General features: G+C 38.2%; 1 protein-coding gene across 2 annotated transcripts in view; it reads left to right on the top strand.

The window, feature by feature from the left end:
* The first annotated feature begins 3619 nt into the window (after positions 1-3619).
* LOC138043083 (glycerol-3-phosphate acyltransferase 1, mitochondrial-like) overlaps positions 3620-17535 on the top strand; it is a 29746-nt gene continuing 15830 nt past the window's right edge. For both annotated transcript variants that reach the window (XM_068889201.1, XM_068889200.1), the window contains exons 1-15: positions 3620-4115; positions 6633-6764; positions 7209-7276; positions 8846-8950; positions 10390-10439; positions 10915-11029; positions 11672-11768; positions 12943-13032; positions 14026-14047; positions 14755-14779; positions 14879-14972; positions 15339-15387; positions 15768-15848; positions 16535-16584; positions 17341-17373. In XM_068889201.1, coding sequence (XP_068745302.1) covers positions 3912-4115; positions 6633-6764; positions 7209-7276; positions 8846-8950; positions 10390-10439; positions 10915-11029; positions 11672-11768; positions 12943-13032; positions 14026-14047; positions 14755-14779; positions 14879-14972; positions 15339-15387; positions 15768-15848; positions 16535-16584; positions 17341-17373 — 1215 coding nt within the window. In that variant the 5' untranslated portion in view covers positions 3620-3911. The remainder of the gene's footprint in view (positions 4116-6632; positions 6765-7208; positions 7277-8845; positions 8951-10389; positions 10440-10914; positions 11030-11671; positions 11769-12942; positions 13033-14025; positions 14048-14754; positions 14780-14878; positions 14973-15338; positions 15388-15767; positions 15849-16534; positions 16585-17340; positions 17374-17535) is intronic.

Below are 17535 nucleotides of genomic sequence, written 5' to 3'. Positions count from 1 at the left end.
GCGAAAATGACATGCGTGATAAGTTTATGTGATGTGGAGGTCCCGAGCATCAATAATGAGATTTTTTCAAAAAAGATATTTACTGACTTCACGGAAAGAAATCCGAGGGCCTTTGTCTTGAGGAAAGCCACCCACTAAACAGAATAATAATAATAATAATAATAATAATAATAGCAAAACAGCTAAGAAATAGGAAAAATACACAGAGCTACGCGCAGGCATCAAACAACTTTATAAGAGCACACGCGTTAAACAAATCAATATTGTTTTTGACTTTCTCGGAGGCTACCGAAGAGCTAAGGAAAATACTAAGCTCAATAACGAACACTGACAAAGAGCTGTCCTTCCCTATTGAACGCTGTCAGAAATGGATTATCTGCCAGAACGCAAATATATTTGTGAAGTTCTATGAATATGTATAATCAAGAGAAAATGAGGGGACAGAGAGGGAAGCTCTCGGTCCAGCCCTTGGGATATGTCATGTCCTCGAAAGTTATTTTTAGACGAGCGAAAGTCTTTGTTCTAGCGGAAGTCTGTCTTCCTAGACGTCCGCGTGTATTTTGAAAAGACATGATGAATATAAATATTCGTCAGCCTTCCACGTGCGCCTCCATTTTCTCTTTTCACTAAGAACTTGAGAGCGAAGCAAGACTGCATGCGGACGTCTCGGAAGACAGATTTCCGCTAGAACAAAGACTTCCGCTCGTCTAAAAATAACTTTCGTGGACATGACATATCCCGGCTAACATCCTGAGCCTCCCTATCTGTCCCCTCATTTTCTCTTGGTATAAACTGTTTGAATGTAAAGAAATAATGAAGTGTAACTTAACTAGCCCAGACGCATGTCCGCAAGTTATGTAAACGATTCATGAAAACAAAAACGAATTCTTCCATAATAATAATGATAATAATCATAATGATAATAATAATAATAACAATAATAATAATAATAATAATAATAATAATAATATATGGGATGGTACTATCGTCACTGACAGACGCGTACCACACAACAGGCCGGACATAACTCTTGTTTTGAAAGATAAGCACCAGTGGCTACTGGTTGATGTTGCTGTGCCGGATGAGCGGAATATTGTGACGACTGAGGCTTGGAAGATTGAGCGATACCAGGAGTTAGCTTTTGAAGTAAGACAGGTGCACCAGGTAGAAGTTGTAGTGGTGCCATTGGTTATAGGGGCCCTTGAAACAGTCTCGAAAGACTTTGCGAAGTGGCAGGAGTACCTAGGTATACCGGATATAACTGGCAGCGCCCAGATGACGGCCTTGTTGGCCTCATCATCATCATCATCATCATCATCATCATCACTTTACTAACTCATTAAGTCTCAAGGTTATTTAGCAGAGCACGAGTACTCTACTAATTGGGGAGACTAAAAATCAACTGAAATCAGAACAAATCAAATCAAATCAAATCAAACGTTGGTTTTTGAGGAGAAGGGAAAACCGGACTCCCCGGGGAAAAACCTTTCGTAGCAGAGTACAGAACAGAACCAACAAACTCAAACAACATATAGCATCGAATCCGTGAATCGATCCCCGGGCTACATTGGTGCAAGGCGTGTGCTCTTACCATTGCGCCAGCCCTACTCCCCTAACGTTTATAGGGTATTTAATTTCGTTGAATGAACGGAAAACGTTTCAGTGGCCGCATAAAATTCTGGAAACTTTAATTTTACGAGGATGCATGTAAACATCAATATCTTAGCGTGCGTATATTGAAATGTGAAGCATGCGGGAATTTTGGAAAGAATTTCTTTAGTGCACTTGTTCACTTCCGGTGCATAGAATATGGGCTAAGGCCATGGCGCGTGGTCGTTGTGCATATCTATTTACTTGCTAGCCATGCTGTTATGCTGTTATTGGAGAACTGCAGATTTTTTTTGTGAAAGGTTGCGCGCGACTGCGGCAGTTGAGCTCTTAGTCGAGTTGTGGGAGCTTTAAGGAAGTTCGCGCTAATTGTTTGTGCGCAGCTTTTACTGCGCAGGTAACGCGACTGTAATATATCACGAATTACTTCAAGGATTACTTAAGATCTTATGGCGACAAAAACACCCGGGAAAAATTTCCAGGCCGGCAAAAGAATGGCACATTTATTTCCAATTTATTATGAAACGTTAAAGAGAAAGGGGTGTGAGGCTGGAAAAGGTCTGGAAAAGGTAGCTAATCGAGTGGTGGCTGAAAGTTTTGAAAACTCGAGGAAGGCTGGTTTTTGTCAGCGACGTTGCGTAAATTAAATGCGGTTGGGTTTTTAAAATGTTTTTATTACACTACGAACTTCTTAGTTCAAAATGAATGCATGTTTTTGAAGTTTCATGAAAATAGAGCTGAATAATGCGGACCTACTAGGAAACAACCAGATATTATTTTTCACAAAAACCACACTCCAGAAGATGAGCTTTACGGCAATGGAGAGATATGATACAAAACACTAACAAATAAAGATTGAAACTTCGTTGCTATGCTCGAGAAAGTTTTTTTTTACAAAAACCTTTCATCGATCTATCCTGTCTTGGGTTCCAGTCTTTCCCCGACATGTCACGCAAAAACGTGACAAACGAAATTCTCCAAGAGCTTAGCAACATCACATCAATTTTACTCGTTTAGATCATTGGTGACCCCTATTTTTTGAGACATGAATCGCTTACTCTTTTTACATTCTACAAAATGTGATAAAATGAAAAAAAACCACAATGTAACAAGTTACCTTTTTAAATTTTTTTTTCTTTCCTTGTGTCCTGAATTCTGGAAGCGGTTACAAGGGGTAGCGCTTGCGAAAATGCTCGTTGAGGATTAACTCTACTGTTTACAACATCCCCAGCGGCATACAATTATCTAAAAAACCCACTCCTATATTTCTGTGCACGGAAACCTTAACTCTATCATATTATTTTTGTGATTTTCGACGGACGAGTAGATAAGGCTACACTCGTTATGATGACCCATCTATCGACATTAGGGCATTTTTCCCTTGCCTTTTTCTCCGAAACAAAGTCGGTGACCTCCCAGTTTTTTTCATATTTGGAATAAGCGATTTATGACCTAACTTCAGGCAAGAAATGAAAACAAAATCAATGTGGGAAGATTTTCGTGCGAACGTCGTTAAGAAAATGGAGAGAACATCTTTATTAGGATAAGATTCTCCAGTTAATATTAGGGAGCTTACGAAACGAAGACGACGACGGCTGCGAGGACTTCATTTAAAAATACGAGTTCGCGTTATTTATATCACTACGAAACTATTTCATGTCGTTTCGCGGTAAAAATGTGTAGTAACTGTTGAGGAATTAAACTGGTACGAGTGGGTTGGAAGCGTAGAGAGAGAACTGAAAACTCATCGTTATGTGCTAACGTCCTCCACAGTACCTTGAATTTGGTCATTTCACGTCGTCATTTAGGAGATGACGGCAAAGAAATGTACCGTAATGTAAAACGCACGTGCAGAGCGTGCAGAGCCATTGTTTTTGCTCACTAAACCTATTGTTTTGTAGCGTCGTCGTTGCCGTCGGCGTCGTCATTTCGTAAGCTCTCTATTATCAACACACTTTGCGGTCCACTCTTTTGTGAAAGGGACGGAAGAGACTGGAGCTTGTCTTGTTCCAGTTCCCAACCAACTGCACATGTATTTTGGTTTGCCCTCACGTGCGTTTGAACTGTATGTTATGAGATTTTCGTCTTTACACATGATTATATCTATTCACTATCACAGTGAGAGACTTTGATTTATCAAGAGAGGTGGATAAGTAATTTGGATGGATTCTTGCAGGCGAATAGTGCGGGAAATCCCGTTTTCACATCTGTGTGAAGGGTTGATATACATACAAGCTTACTAGCTTGATCACGAAACTTAATACTGTACAAAATTCAACATTGACGTCTTTAATACTGGAAATATGGAGACAAAAGAAATGAAAAACGTTGAGGCAGTGATCAAGAAATGGGAAGCTAAGTCTGGCCCGTCGAGCGCTGGAAACTATACCATCGTTAATGGTGGAGACAAACTTGGAAAGAAAGCATGGCAGGACAAATTTGGGGTTAATTTGCAAGGACCGCAGAGACAGCCTTCAAAATACAGACCAAAGAAGCGAAAACCAAAGGTGATTTGTATAGTCATATTAAATACACATACCGGTAGTTTGAAGATAGTCTAAGGCTAGATATAGCCTACACTCTGAGGGCACTTTAAAAGCTTTCAAGTTATTTTAAGGAGTCATTACCCTTCCTATTGATTTTTCATATTTTTTTCTGCTATTATAGATAAACCTTTTGTAAGTTGAGCATGGGTCGCACTTGGCAAAGTTTGGTGTGAATTTGGTCACTTAAATGTTAAAATCTGTCATCGGTTGACATTGCCGAGTACGACCTCAAGTTTTCCATGCTGAAAAACTTTGGAAAATTGGAAAGTCGGCAAAAAAGCTCCGTAGTGCTTGGGTAGGGCAACTGTCATAGCTTGTCAATGAATGGAAATTAAAATTGAAAAAGCACGCCAGACTTGCTTCAGTTGGCGCTTTTTCTTTACCATGGACGGACACGGATTTTACAATTATTGCAGCCTGTCGCATTTCCCTGTTTTCTTTGGTGGCAGCACAGAATATTCCCAGTATTTATGTCCTCACAACGCAATGTACATTCCTGGAGAGGCAACAACTGAAACCGAAGCGAGCCTTTCGCAAAATTTCTCTGCATCCTCATCTCCAGATAACGTCAATCTTTCCGGATTAAGCTTATCGTCGTCTTCGGCTGAGGAAAGACGAGTGTATGCTAGATGGACGAACGATGAGGAAAAAAGAGTTAATAAGATTATGGGCCGAGAATTTTGACCACCTTGAAAGCAAGGATATCCAAAAAGCATGGGACAACATCGCGAAAAAAATTAATGAGAAAGTCGGTACGAGAGATCCACAGACAAGTACCAGAAGAACATTGGGATAGTAAGCTCATTACGACAAAAGTTCCAAAATATGAAGGAAGCAGGGAGTGTGGCATGGAAAACATGCAATGTCAGTGCAGAGCCAGGCAGTGAATGTGCCGATGATGCTAGAATCGAAACAACAAGCAGAAGCAAGAAGGAAGCAAGAACTGCATGCAAGGGAAAAAACAAAGAAAAGGGAAAGAGAGAAAGATAACGACAATGAGGACAGAAAAATGTTCAGATCTGCCCTTTCAGGATTGGAGACTCATTGTGTTGACATGAATTCAGTTGCTACTAAGTTTTCCCAAATGCAAGAGCAACAACTCACAACCATGAATGAAGCTGTAACTATCACTTGTGTTAATCCTTAGCTCCAACTCAGTTTTAAGGATTAATTTAGTTAATTAATTACCAACTAATCAACAAAACAGTAAATGATTGAAAGTGCACTTAGCACAGATACCACAAAAAAAATTTGAATGTCTTAAAGTGGGAGAGGATTTAATTTGAATGATGAAAGTTTTTCTCCCAAGTATGGGCTCATAATAATGTTAGTAACATGAGTAATAATAATCATAAGCATAATAATCAGTACTATTTAATGTTTATTACATTGTAAAAGAGTAATAATAATAATAATAATAATAATAATAATAATAATTATAGTAATAATTATAGTAATAATTATAGGAATAATAATAATAACAGCAACTGCATCATTGTCATAGTCGTCATCATCCTCATTACATCATCATCATCATCATTATCACCTGTATTACGTGTATTTACTGTAATTGACCACTACCCTCGTATGCTTTATTATTGACGCAAATAAGCACAACAAATGTTAAAGAATTTCTGGCCTTATGGCTGCTCAGAACAACTCCAGCTACATGTAGTGGTCATGGAAGAGGACTTGAACCTGGGAACTCAAGATGTGGGCCAGGGCCTTGACTACTCAGCTACACTGTCTCTTCACAACATATTCGGTAATAGAAAATTAAATTAAACACAATTTTTTTAAAAAACTGTAAATTGTCGTAACCATGATCTAAAAGCACATCTATTAAGCCATCGCCTCCTTGGGGTGAGACTTGACAGATTTTACTCTGTCTAACACCAGATGATTTTACTTGTCAGTGAAGGCCACTTTAGGAATCTATGGGTCAACATAAATATACAAATTTAACGCAGGACTAAGCAGAAGAAGAAATTATTGGATAACTGGGTACACTGTTGTTTTGATATTTTTAGAGAGCTCATTGTCAGTTAAAGATCTTGTTTGCCAGGGCATTACAAGAACAAATTAATTGTTATGGAAGTTCTTTGAATCTCTCATTTTTTGATGTTAAATTATGGTAAGCTGTCATACCCAGTCTCTGCCTATGAGAATTTAGGTTGTACATGTCTTTGTGGTCGGGGATATGAATTTTATCCTATTGTGTTGGTTGTGTTGACTGTCTTATAGACACGATGCAATTACTCGGTATCACATTTATTCTATACCTGTGTTGGTTATATTCAGATAGTGTGCATTACCGGTATTTGGAATTATGCATCTGTACTTCTTGTCAACAAATCTTGCACTGTGCGTGGGTTCTTTCCTGATGTTTCCTGCAACATTACATGACTGTTATACCAATGTGAGGTGTTAATACTTGGGAATTAAAATTTGTCTTCTATTTTTATTACCTTCAAACAGCAAACAGACTTCAGTTTCCAACCATTGACAGAATTAAAATTCCATGTACCTTCAGCAGTGATTCCATCGATGTACAAAAGGAAGCGACCAGTGATGGGAGCTGCATGCAACAGATGCTGTAAAGAAAGCAAAGTAAAGAATCATTAATTAAAATGACGACTCTATTGTTATTAAAGGGGCTATGTCACGCAAAATGATGTAAAATGTCCAAAAAGTATAATGAAACATTGCAATAACCACTTAAAACTGTTGGACAACACGAAGGAAATACAGCAAAAGGAAAGAGAAGCGTGGATGGACACAAATGGACAGGATTGACACTTATTGCATTTGGGTGATCTTGAAAAAAGACAGCCCAACGTTTTTCAAGTTTATGGCGAAAGGGCCTATAGAAAGGTCCTCTTTGCTCAGAATCATCTTGTTTGTGATGTAATCATAATTTTACCAGTAAAGGAATTCCACATTATCATTTTCGAGTGATTTCCCGGAACACCCTAATGTAATGTGTTATACATGTAATTATTTGCCAATCAGGCTGGAGATTGTAATATTTCTCTTCTTTTGTCATCTTGTTAGGCACTTCTTGAGGAAATTACACCTTCATGGGGAATGCACAACATTTTGAGCATTCACGTTTATGAAAAGTAAGTTGACCTCCAACCAATGTAACTGGGGTTTAGTTTTTTAAACCAGGGAACACAATTAAAAGAATCTTCAAAATAACCTAATAGCCTAACACCAATCACTTAAAACTGAATTACCTCTAAGTTAACAGTGTTGGGGAGAGGTTAAAACCTAACCCTTAAAAACTTAAAAACGTAACCCTTCCTTGTACTTGTACATGTTCATTGCCGTGACTTTAACATCATCATTTCCCACGGCCTGCTCCTGTCTGACCTTGCAGCTCAGTCGGTAGAGCAGCGGTGATCTAACCCGAAGGTCGTGGGTTCAATTCCCACCCTGGTCAGAGTTTTTCTCTGTCCTTGTGTGGGCCCAATTCCATTAGTAGGGCTAACGCTCATATGGTTCATATGGGGTACAAAAACTAGCACTTCACATCAGTTAAGTGTTGGGGAGAGGCCTCCTTCATTTATTTGGCAGGAAAGACCAATCCCTTATTATTATTATTATTATTATTATTATTATTATTATTATTATTATTATTATTATTATTATTGTGGCAGCCTCCCCATTGTTGGTCTGGGCCTGGGCCCATTGTTGGGTAAAAAACTGAACATAGCTAAATACAAAATTTAAAGAATTACTATTGAAACAGAGTCATATTGACCCAGTATTGACCAGTCTAGTATCTTGACCCCTCCCCTTGTAAACTTTGTAAACTTATCTTTGACAGGGCCTCCCTCCTCTCAATGAGGAGACCCCAAATCATTGACATGTTTCTAATTTGACAATAAAAATTGGTTTATCAAGTGCCATGCACCAGACTCATTGGCTGCCTCACTTTCTCTTTATCGTCACCCTACACCTCTTACAAGTGGACAGTGTCTGTGTTATCAAAACCCCAAAGCACAGTGAGCTGCAAAACTCTGATCACTTCTTGATTCAACCCTACAGTAATGGAACCATTGTAAGACTGGCTGTGCTCACGACTTCATCAAGACTTTGCCTTACTTTATCGCTATTGTCACCCTACATCTGTTATAAATGTACAGTGTCTGTGTTTATCAAAAACACAAAGTACTGGGTTGCAAAACTCTGATCACTTTTTGATTCAACCTTCAAACGAGTGCAGCTCTTGGACTCAACAATAATATTGGATCTACATGTAATCCAGAGCAGGTCCTCCTTTCTTACGTGCATGTACTGTAATCTCCAAGAGTTTGTTTTGTAATCTGTGTGTTCTTATTTTGAAGTGTTTGAATTATATATAGATTACTTACATGTACATGCAGCCCAGTCAAAAGGTTTTCCAGTAGAAGGCAAGGAGTAATAGGCAGGAGAGGCTTTCAGACTCTGCTGCAAGGGCTGGAGCCCCTTGCATAGTTTACAGTGATGAACAAAACCTCAAAACAACCTCATCCTGAATGCCGAGTCTGGCAAATGTGAATTTGAAGTAAGCAGCAGATATTGTGTTGTAGGCGGCCAAATAGCCGGCTGCTGGCACATTTTGACTGGGCTGACATGTTAACTTCATTTCCCTTTTTTATTAGATATGTGACAAAATATTGTTTTTTAAAATAAAATTCATGCAGGCAAAACCTATTGAAAAGAAGTTTTTGCCACATTGCATTCATGTGGGCAAGCAACATCAATCATCATTATCCTGATATCAAGAAAGATGTCTTACAATCAGCAAGGTTTGTATCAAGAAAAATGTTGTGTATTTACCATGTTTCTAGGGATCAGACATTAATTTAACAATATAATATACCGGTACCTCTAACACTGGGAGGGGAAAGGCTTAGTGCAAGAGGGTAAGAGTTTACAAGAATGATGGGATTAAGGGAACTGTGAGAGGTACCAGGCAGGTAGTTCTGGCTTCAGAGGACTTCAAGGTAGGTAAAAAAAATGTGAAGATGTTAAAAAGGTCTCGGGTAGCTTGCGTAGCAGGTGGCTTGGTGAGTTTTAGAAGCTTCTTTCCATGTGGTTCACTTTTGAGTGATTGTTTGAATGTAATGGCCATGGAAAAACCTAGACCGAAGTTGAAAGAGCAAGCAAGGAGAAGGAGTGAGAATCTGGGGTTGATTGCAGGCAGTTTCTTGCACATTCTCCTTGCCCCCAGCCTTTCGCTTGCTTTTTTAACTTTGGTCCAGGTTTTCGTCCAGCCATTACATTCAAACAATCCCTCAAAAGTCAACCCCAGTGGAAAGAGGCACCTGCTATCCGGCAATCTCAGGAGTAACTGTGACATTTGCAAAAAATCCATTATCAGTCTTGTCAAATAGTATGCATGATACCATAAGCCTTGTTTCAAAACTTTGTGTGAATCTAGGTACTGTGCATGTATATGTACATCATGACAAAGAACACAAGGTCAGCTAGCACTATTTCTGATCATAATCCAAGAGGGTGAAAAGAGGGAAAGCTATTGTAATACCGTGGCCGAAAGCATGATCAGTTAAGGAAGGAGTCCAAAAAAAAAAGGTTTGGGACATTTTGGGGAGCAGACCTGGCACAGTGGTGAGAGCATTCGCCTAATCCACCATTGTGGCCCAGGATCGATTCCCAGATTCAATGCCATAATGTGGGTTGAGTTTGTTGGTTCTCTACTCTGCTCTGAAAGGTTTTTTCCTGGGTACTTCGGTGTTCCCCTTTTCTCAAGAACCAACATTTGATTTCATTATGTTCTGATTTCAGTTGATTTGTAGTCTCCCCAATTAGTAGAGCACTCGTGCTGAGCTAAATAATCTTGAGACTTAAATGACATGATAATTAATTAGGGACCCTTGAGATTGTTGATGTAAAGAGATTTAGAAATCATGTCACTATTATAACTTTGTCATGCAAGTGATACAGGTGTAAACTCCAGCATTGCAAGCTACTGCCTTTAGATCACACAAACGAAATTTGATTCTCATACCTTTGAGATTTGTTTTCCAAAGTCTCAAAGCAATGACCCTGTTGTTTTCATTAAGGAGTCCCTTTCCCCTCTCTTTCCCAGTCAATGACTTTCTGTTGGGTGGGGGGGGGGGGGGGATGGGGTGTTAGATTATGTTTAGGAAGTTTGCTCTGTTTACAGTGTAGAAAAAATACTGCCAAGCTCATGAACCCATGAAATATGCTTTTTCTGTCTTAGGGTGAAAACCTGTATCTTAACTCCTGCATTGCAAGACCCAGCCTCAGTAGGTAATTTAATCAGACACATGTGGCATAAAAGGTCAATGTTTTTCCAATAATAACATTGATCGAGGTCCTCCACTGTATTTATTAATGTTACAGGTTTATTTTGACCATAGGGAAATCCTTCAGGCAATGCAAGTACAATGTACCCTGTATATGTATTTAAGTTGTATTTACGTAAATGTAGTTTCCAGACATGGTCATCATAGGTGTATGCAGATAGTGGACTTATTTTCCGTTTGTTATTTATTAATGCTATAAGAACAAGACTGGTCCACTTACTGTATTAACAGCAATGAGGTATTTTTAACAGTTTATTGATTCACATGATTGTGTATTTATATCAGGCTCTTGCAGTCTCCCAGTGACATGATGTTCTTTGAATTTCAGTTAGGAAGTTGCACCAGGTATCAAACTTGAAATGGGACGCAGGATTGTCATTTCAGTACACTTTTTAGATTATTCCTTTCCTTCTTACTAGCTCAGGATTTGAAAGCTGGTGAGAAAAAGAGACAGCAGAGGATTTCTGCACTTGAGAGGGAAGCAAGCTCTGTTTTAAATAAAATGGCTGCAGCAGTTTTCAAGAGATTTGTTAGGTACGGCATAAATATTATTTGTATAGGTAATCACATGATTTTGAGTGCAATTTGGAATAAATTAGCACAAGTAAAATATGGGCTCGTGCAATTTGTAGTCTCTGAGAAAATTTACAAGTGCTTATTCATTCCAAATTGCACAAGAAAAATCATGTGATTGCTTATAATTAATAATACAGATGAAAAAATTCGAGATGGTTAAGCAGAAGAAACTCACACCTAGCTATCACGCAATCAGGGAAAGATTGTGCCATAAATTGCACCATGGAGGGCACATGCTTGATTTGAAAACAAAGATTTGATTGGTTCTGACCAAACCCAGAATTTCAATTTGTGTAATTTACACTGGTATTACACTTTTTGCACTGTTACACTTGAACTGCACTGCTCTCAGCCAATCAGAATCAAGTAATTTTTTTAGAGTTTCAAAATGCATTGGGGGGGAGTAGATACCAAAACTGTTAACCCATTCACCTCAAAAGCAGCCCTGTGGACAAGTAAACCCGTCTGGTGTTAGACATAAGTGACTCTCCTGAGGGTTAATTCTCTCTGTAGCTCTTCAAGCGTGTAGGTACACTGTAGCGGGAACATGTTGAATAAAATTTTATGGTAATAACATTGACTATTGTGTATTTTTCCTAGGTTCACAGCATGGTTTTTGTTCAAGTTGTTGGGAAGGCTACTGACCAGCATACAAATTCACAAAGGACAAATTGATTTTCTAAAAGAAGCATGTCAGGTGAGAATGGTTGCAGAATACATTAATTTTATACATTGGTTATTGATGCACACATGCATTTGCTTTCATAGCAACAAACCCTGAACAACTGGGTTAAGACTTGCTCTTTCACTTTTGTTACAAAATGTATAGTGGTTTAAATTCCCAAAAAGTAAAAAAACATGGAATCCTTGGACTGTTATCTTGGTTTTTTTTAGTCATCAAGGTTTAACCCAGAATCTGAGCGTTACGCTCATATCCTGAAGATGCCGCATAAAAAGTGGCAAATTATACTGTATGTAATTGGGTTAATTAATTTCTGAACTAACTGTTGTGCTCATTGTTGCATTGAGGTGTTACAGGGTACAGGTCCTCTGAACCCCTTTGCCAAACGTTTGGGGATCCAAACCAGAATTTTGGGGATCCTATCATAAATATTGGCATCCATCACCACTTGATTCACTGATGAATATTTAACGATGGTGGCGGTTGAAATTCCTTGAAACACAACTTTTATTTACAAAGCCAAGAATAGTGGTATCATTAAGGATAAAATTAATATGAAGTGCTTGTACTCACTGCTTCACTAAATACAAATTCGCATAATATTTCAAGCATGAAATTTATGTGTCCATCAGGACCCCTTCTTGGCATTTTAGGGTGTCCAAATGTTTAAAGGAATCATCAAATTACCAAATCGTCAAATTTACCAATAATAAGAAAAGGTCTGTTACACAAGCAGAAGGTGGAAACTATGGTAACCACAATATAACAGAAAGGTAATTTTTTTATGAAATAAGAAACGAAACATAGTTACATGAAAACTGCTAAGCATGTGTACTGTGAGCTTGTCTAGTGAAATCCTACAATCGACTTTTATCCTGGTATTTATTAAAGGCACAGGGATCTCAAATGTCAAGAATAGTTACAGCAGGCTCACCGGTGCTCGCAGCAAAATGTCCCTATAACGTTATCCCTCAAGTCACAATAACCACACTTAGGATAACCCTATCCTAAAAACAAGTCTACCCCCAATGAGGTGTTGTTGAAATTGTAAGCAGGTAGTTCACATAGTGATTAATGATGTTAATAGAAATAATTAAGATCGCTGTGCATCTGTTGGGGTAGCTGCATATCTGGACAAAATAGGGGTTCCAAATTGACATTCAGAGAATTTTCCTTCTTTTTGTTGTAGGACGAGAAACCAATGGTGTTCTTGCCCCTTCATAAAAGTCACATGGATTACATTCTTCTCACTTTTGTCCTTGTTACATGTGACATTAGGGTGAGTATCCATGGTTCTATGAAACCAGAATTTTTGGGAAAAAGAAAAAAAAGAATTATAGCAACTGTTTGTTATGTCTCAGATGGAGACATTGTTCTCAATCTTACACCACAATTGGTGTGAATATGTGAAAGTCCTCAATAAAAGTGTGCAGCATAATCATACAGTCATGCATTGGGTTTGAGCCCTGTACAATCCTGGAATCTTTTGTTGCATTCTTCTTTACAACAAATACAGGACCAGGGCTGTGCTCTGTTTCAAATGATATTTACAAATGATCTACGGTAATTTATTGTTGTCGGCGATTTAAGAAATATGAATTTGAAAATAAACTCCACCGTCATCGGATGCACTTAAAATGTAATAGACACTGCGGCGTTTAATCAAATAAATTTTATAGTTTGTCCAGAAGTGTGCATTCTTATAGATGCACAGTAATTTTGTCAAGTGTCACAGAGTGTCCCCTAGCCCTTCTCCCCAACTGGGAATACAGACAATTAACGTCACATTGTTAGTGTCCCCTAAACTCCAGTCCTTAAATAAAGATTAATAGCTTCATTAACCCTCAGAAAAAAAATAATGTTTAACCTTACACTTACCTCTTTGCTAGAAATAGGTAGGAAGTGCATAGACTTAAAGGGACTTTGTGTTGGATATCAAAACTGAGTGTGCATCTAATCACCTACATTTCTGGACACAAGCAAACTTTTACCTTTGGGCAACTACGAAATCTTAAATTTGTACATTAATTAGCTGCTGGGTGCCCTAGGTTTCAAAATTTCAGAGCTTTGGACTGTCCTTAAAACATTTCTCAGATACAGCCTTCGTTGTGTACACGAGTAAGTTGTTTTGGTGACTACAATGGTCTTACATCAAGAAAATTGAATATTAGGATAAGTAAAAACAGCTGGGTGCATACCTTCAATGACATTGTGGTAGACTATTTTTTTTTCCAGTGAAGCTTACCCTCCATTCTCGTAAAATGTTTTGCAGGTACCACATGTAGCATCAGGAGGTAATATTATTACAAGGGTAATTGTGAAGAAGAGCTCCCCAAAAACCCTGTCGGCCGACTGTCGGTCAACTGTCGGCCGACAGTCGGCCGACTGTTGCCCAACTTCTTTTTTCTTAACCGATCGGTAACCTGTTGGTTAGCTGTCGGTAGACTGTCGGTAAGTTGTCGGTCAACTGTCGGCCGACAGGATTTTTGGGGAGCTCTTCTTCACAATTACCATTACAAGAACTTTTGTTGGCTTTAAATAATATAATTCTATCGCTACTCCCTGGCTTTCTAGAAGTAAAATTGTCTTCCATTAGATGGCCGAGTAGGAGCTTTAGGGCAAAATGCTTATAGTGGAGGAGTATGTGCTTTGTTTCTAAATGGAATTTTCCTTTGTAATGGCCAACCATTTCTGGCCTCAAAAGGACGAAACTGAAAAAGCCATCACTATGATCACTAGAGTGCATTGTGTGCTCAGCTGATTTGATATGTACATTGTACATGTAGCATATGGGATTTTGGAGCTTTCAGACTCATCCATTCATGTTTGGAGACTACAAATAGCAAGTACAGTCTTACACAGCAATTCATACTGAATGATGACATTATCCAGTTATCCAAGGCCCAACCAGTCAACTTTGAATCTGAGCTTACATTGATGAAATTTCATTATGCAAGATTGACCTCATTTTCTAACTTTCCTGCTGTGTTCTTTTCTATAGATAACTTAAGGATCCCAGTTTTCAGGTATGATTCTATGATAATATCTTCAAGCTTCACAAAAAACCGGATCTCTTAGTTTGTACAATGCAAGTAAACTATTTTGATTATACATGTACTTATCAGCTGGGTCTTGAGACACCTTGGTGGATTTTTCATCAAACGCAAAATGGATCATTCCAGTGCAAAAGATGAGTTGTACAAGTGCATTTTACAAGAGGTTTGGATTTTGTTGTGCACTGAAATTTAGTTTGTTATAATATTATGTTGGGGTTTTTTTGTATGAAGCTTATTCTTATACATTTCACTTTAACTGAGGAATTTTCATTTGGTGTACCGAGAGCACTGTTATATCAAGTTCCTTTAAATCAAGGTTTGCCTGTAGGTGTCTTGTAATTGTTACCATCTATCTCTGAGTCAGTCTTGTGCTTTCCAGTGGAGCAACATCCATTTTCCATTCAACAAACTTCCTCTTTATTGCAAATTTGCACCAGTCATCATCAAATCAATTAAATTAATCCAAACAATTTTCATCTCTCAATAAATCCCTGACATGGCACTTTTTCACTTTCTTTTTGCCTTGCAGTATGTTGAGCAACTTCTTCTGAATGGACAGTACCTAGAGTTTTATATAGGTATGAAAATTATAATTACAATATTGTTTTCAACCATCAACATTGTACTCGTTAACATTGGTTGATGTTTATGATGCTTCTCTGAGAAGACTGGAAAGTGTAAGCCTTTGCAGGAGTGATGATAAAGAGGCAGCTTAGTGTTCAGTTTTGCAAATTCGTCACTAACTGAGAGCTGGGAACTATTTGGCTGCCGTGTTTCTATAAATTGCTAAGCTACAGCTAGGGTTAAATTGCTGTTGTTGCTTGTTGTTAGACTGTAATCATACAGATATGTCAATTGACAGAAATACAGTCTTAATAACTGTGCTCAAGGAAATTGGAACATTGTCTTCCTTTCTTGATGTAACAGTTAATTGTTTTCCATGCACTTGTTTTTGCAGAGGGTAGTCGATCAAGAACAGGAAAGGCTATGGTGCCAAAGTCAGGTCTTCTCTCTGTGGTTGTGAATGCTGTTACAGAAGGTACTGTAATTAAACTGAAAATTAAATGACATAAAAGAAAAAAAAATCAATACGAGTTAAAAGATTTTAACAAAGAGCTTGTTCAAATATGAGGTCAGTGATGGGTTTTGTAGGCTTATGTGTTTTCATAAAAGGACATTGTGAAATGAAATTGTAGGTGTTATTGTACAATCACCTGGTTAACTCATACAATAACTCTCTCTTATCAATATACTCAATGTTCAGAATATTGCATTTCTGATTGGTCATTTATGAATGCAGATGGCAATTGAGGTTATAGAGTGCAATATGTAAGTTGCTGTGGAAACACAATGATGGAGTAATTTTGTTGAATGTCTAATAAGAAAATCATATGAACTTATTTCTGTATTTGGAGATTTATGGTCACTTGTGATGTTTTGAAAGTTCTCAAAATTGCACTCACGTACGGCTTGTGCAGTTTTGCGAAATTTCAAACCATCCCTCATGCTCATAAATCACAAAATGTACTTGCATTTATATGATTTTCTATACATGTACCCTCTCTCCCTGACTCTCCCACCCCTGTCTCCTTCACATGCTTCTGCTCACCACTGAAATCCACTGCAGGTATTTTTTGGACAACCTTGCATTGCATTGTTCATAATTTTAAAGTGCTTTTCCCTTCATTTCCCGGGAAAAACTTTGACCATGATTTCGTCCTTTAGGTATTGTACCAGATGTAAATATTGTGCCTGTTAATATTTCGTATGAAAAGGTGTGTAGCTAAGATGAACATGTATACAGTAGAGTTTTTTAGCATTTATTGGTGCTGTTAAATGACATAGTCCTATCCTGTATTTTAATTACCTTATTGAGGCCATGCCAATAGATAAATTATAATAATTATTAATCCCTCAAGAAAGTAAGTCCAGTTTTCAAAATCCTTTATATTTTACAAGTTGGGGTGAGTATGAAAGTGTTAGGCAGGGTTTGGTAATGCATGACTTGTAGAAAAAGGAAAGGAAAGGAACTTTATTTAAGTGTCTAGTTGTTCTAGCGCTGGAGCGCTAATTGGAGACACTGTAAATTGAAATGAACAGTGAAAGTAAATCAAGTCAAATGTTAGTTTTTGAGGAGAGGGGAAACCGGAGTGCCCGGAGAAAACCTCTCGGTGCAGAGTAGAGAACCAACAAACTCAACCCACATATGACGCCGAGTCCGGGAATCGAGCCCGGGCCACATTGGTGGGAGGCGAGTGCTCTCACCACTGCGCCATCCCTGCACCCCCTGTTTTATACCGTTATGGATTGCTATAAACTCATTTGCTTGCCCAAACCTACTTAGAGCAATTTAAAAAAAAAAACTCAACCTGCTGATTTAAGAGCAAAAACTACTATTTTAAAGGCTCTTTCTATCTCTTAGAAATTAAATTTAGAACTAAGGGGTGCATCTTTATTGCCAGTCATAAGGATTCCTATTATCTATCAGTAATTGATTTGCTTTTCCTTCTGGTTTTGATTTGTCCTTTAAGGTGACAGACTCTGGATACACTAAAGAGCTTTTGGTAAGGCATCACAGGGGCACCCAATGTCAATTTTCGGAAAATATCTGTTCGGAAGATGATTTGATTTCTAGCATTTAAGGAAAATTTGGTTTAAAATTCCTTGCTTGCCTGCCGGTCCTAGGATTTTCGCGAGCCTTTTTTCTGGCTGAAATTTTCGAAAAG

The sequence above is a fragment of the Montipora capricornis genome, chromosome 3 (assembly GCF_036669925.1).
Source record: "Montipora capricornis isolate CH-2021 chromosome 3, ASM3666992v2, whole genome shotgun sequence".
Taxonomy (NCBI): Eukaryota; Metazoa; Cnidaria; class Anthozoa; order Scleractinia; family Acroporidae; genus Montipora; species Montipora capricornis.
This window is presented reverse-complemented; position numbering and strand designations above follow the sequence as displayed.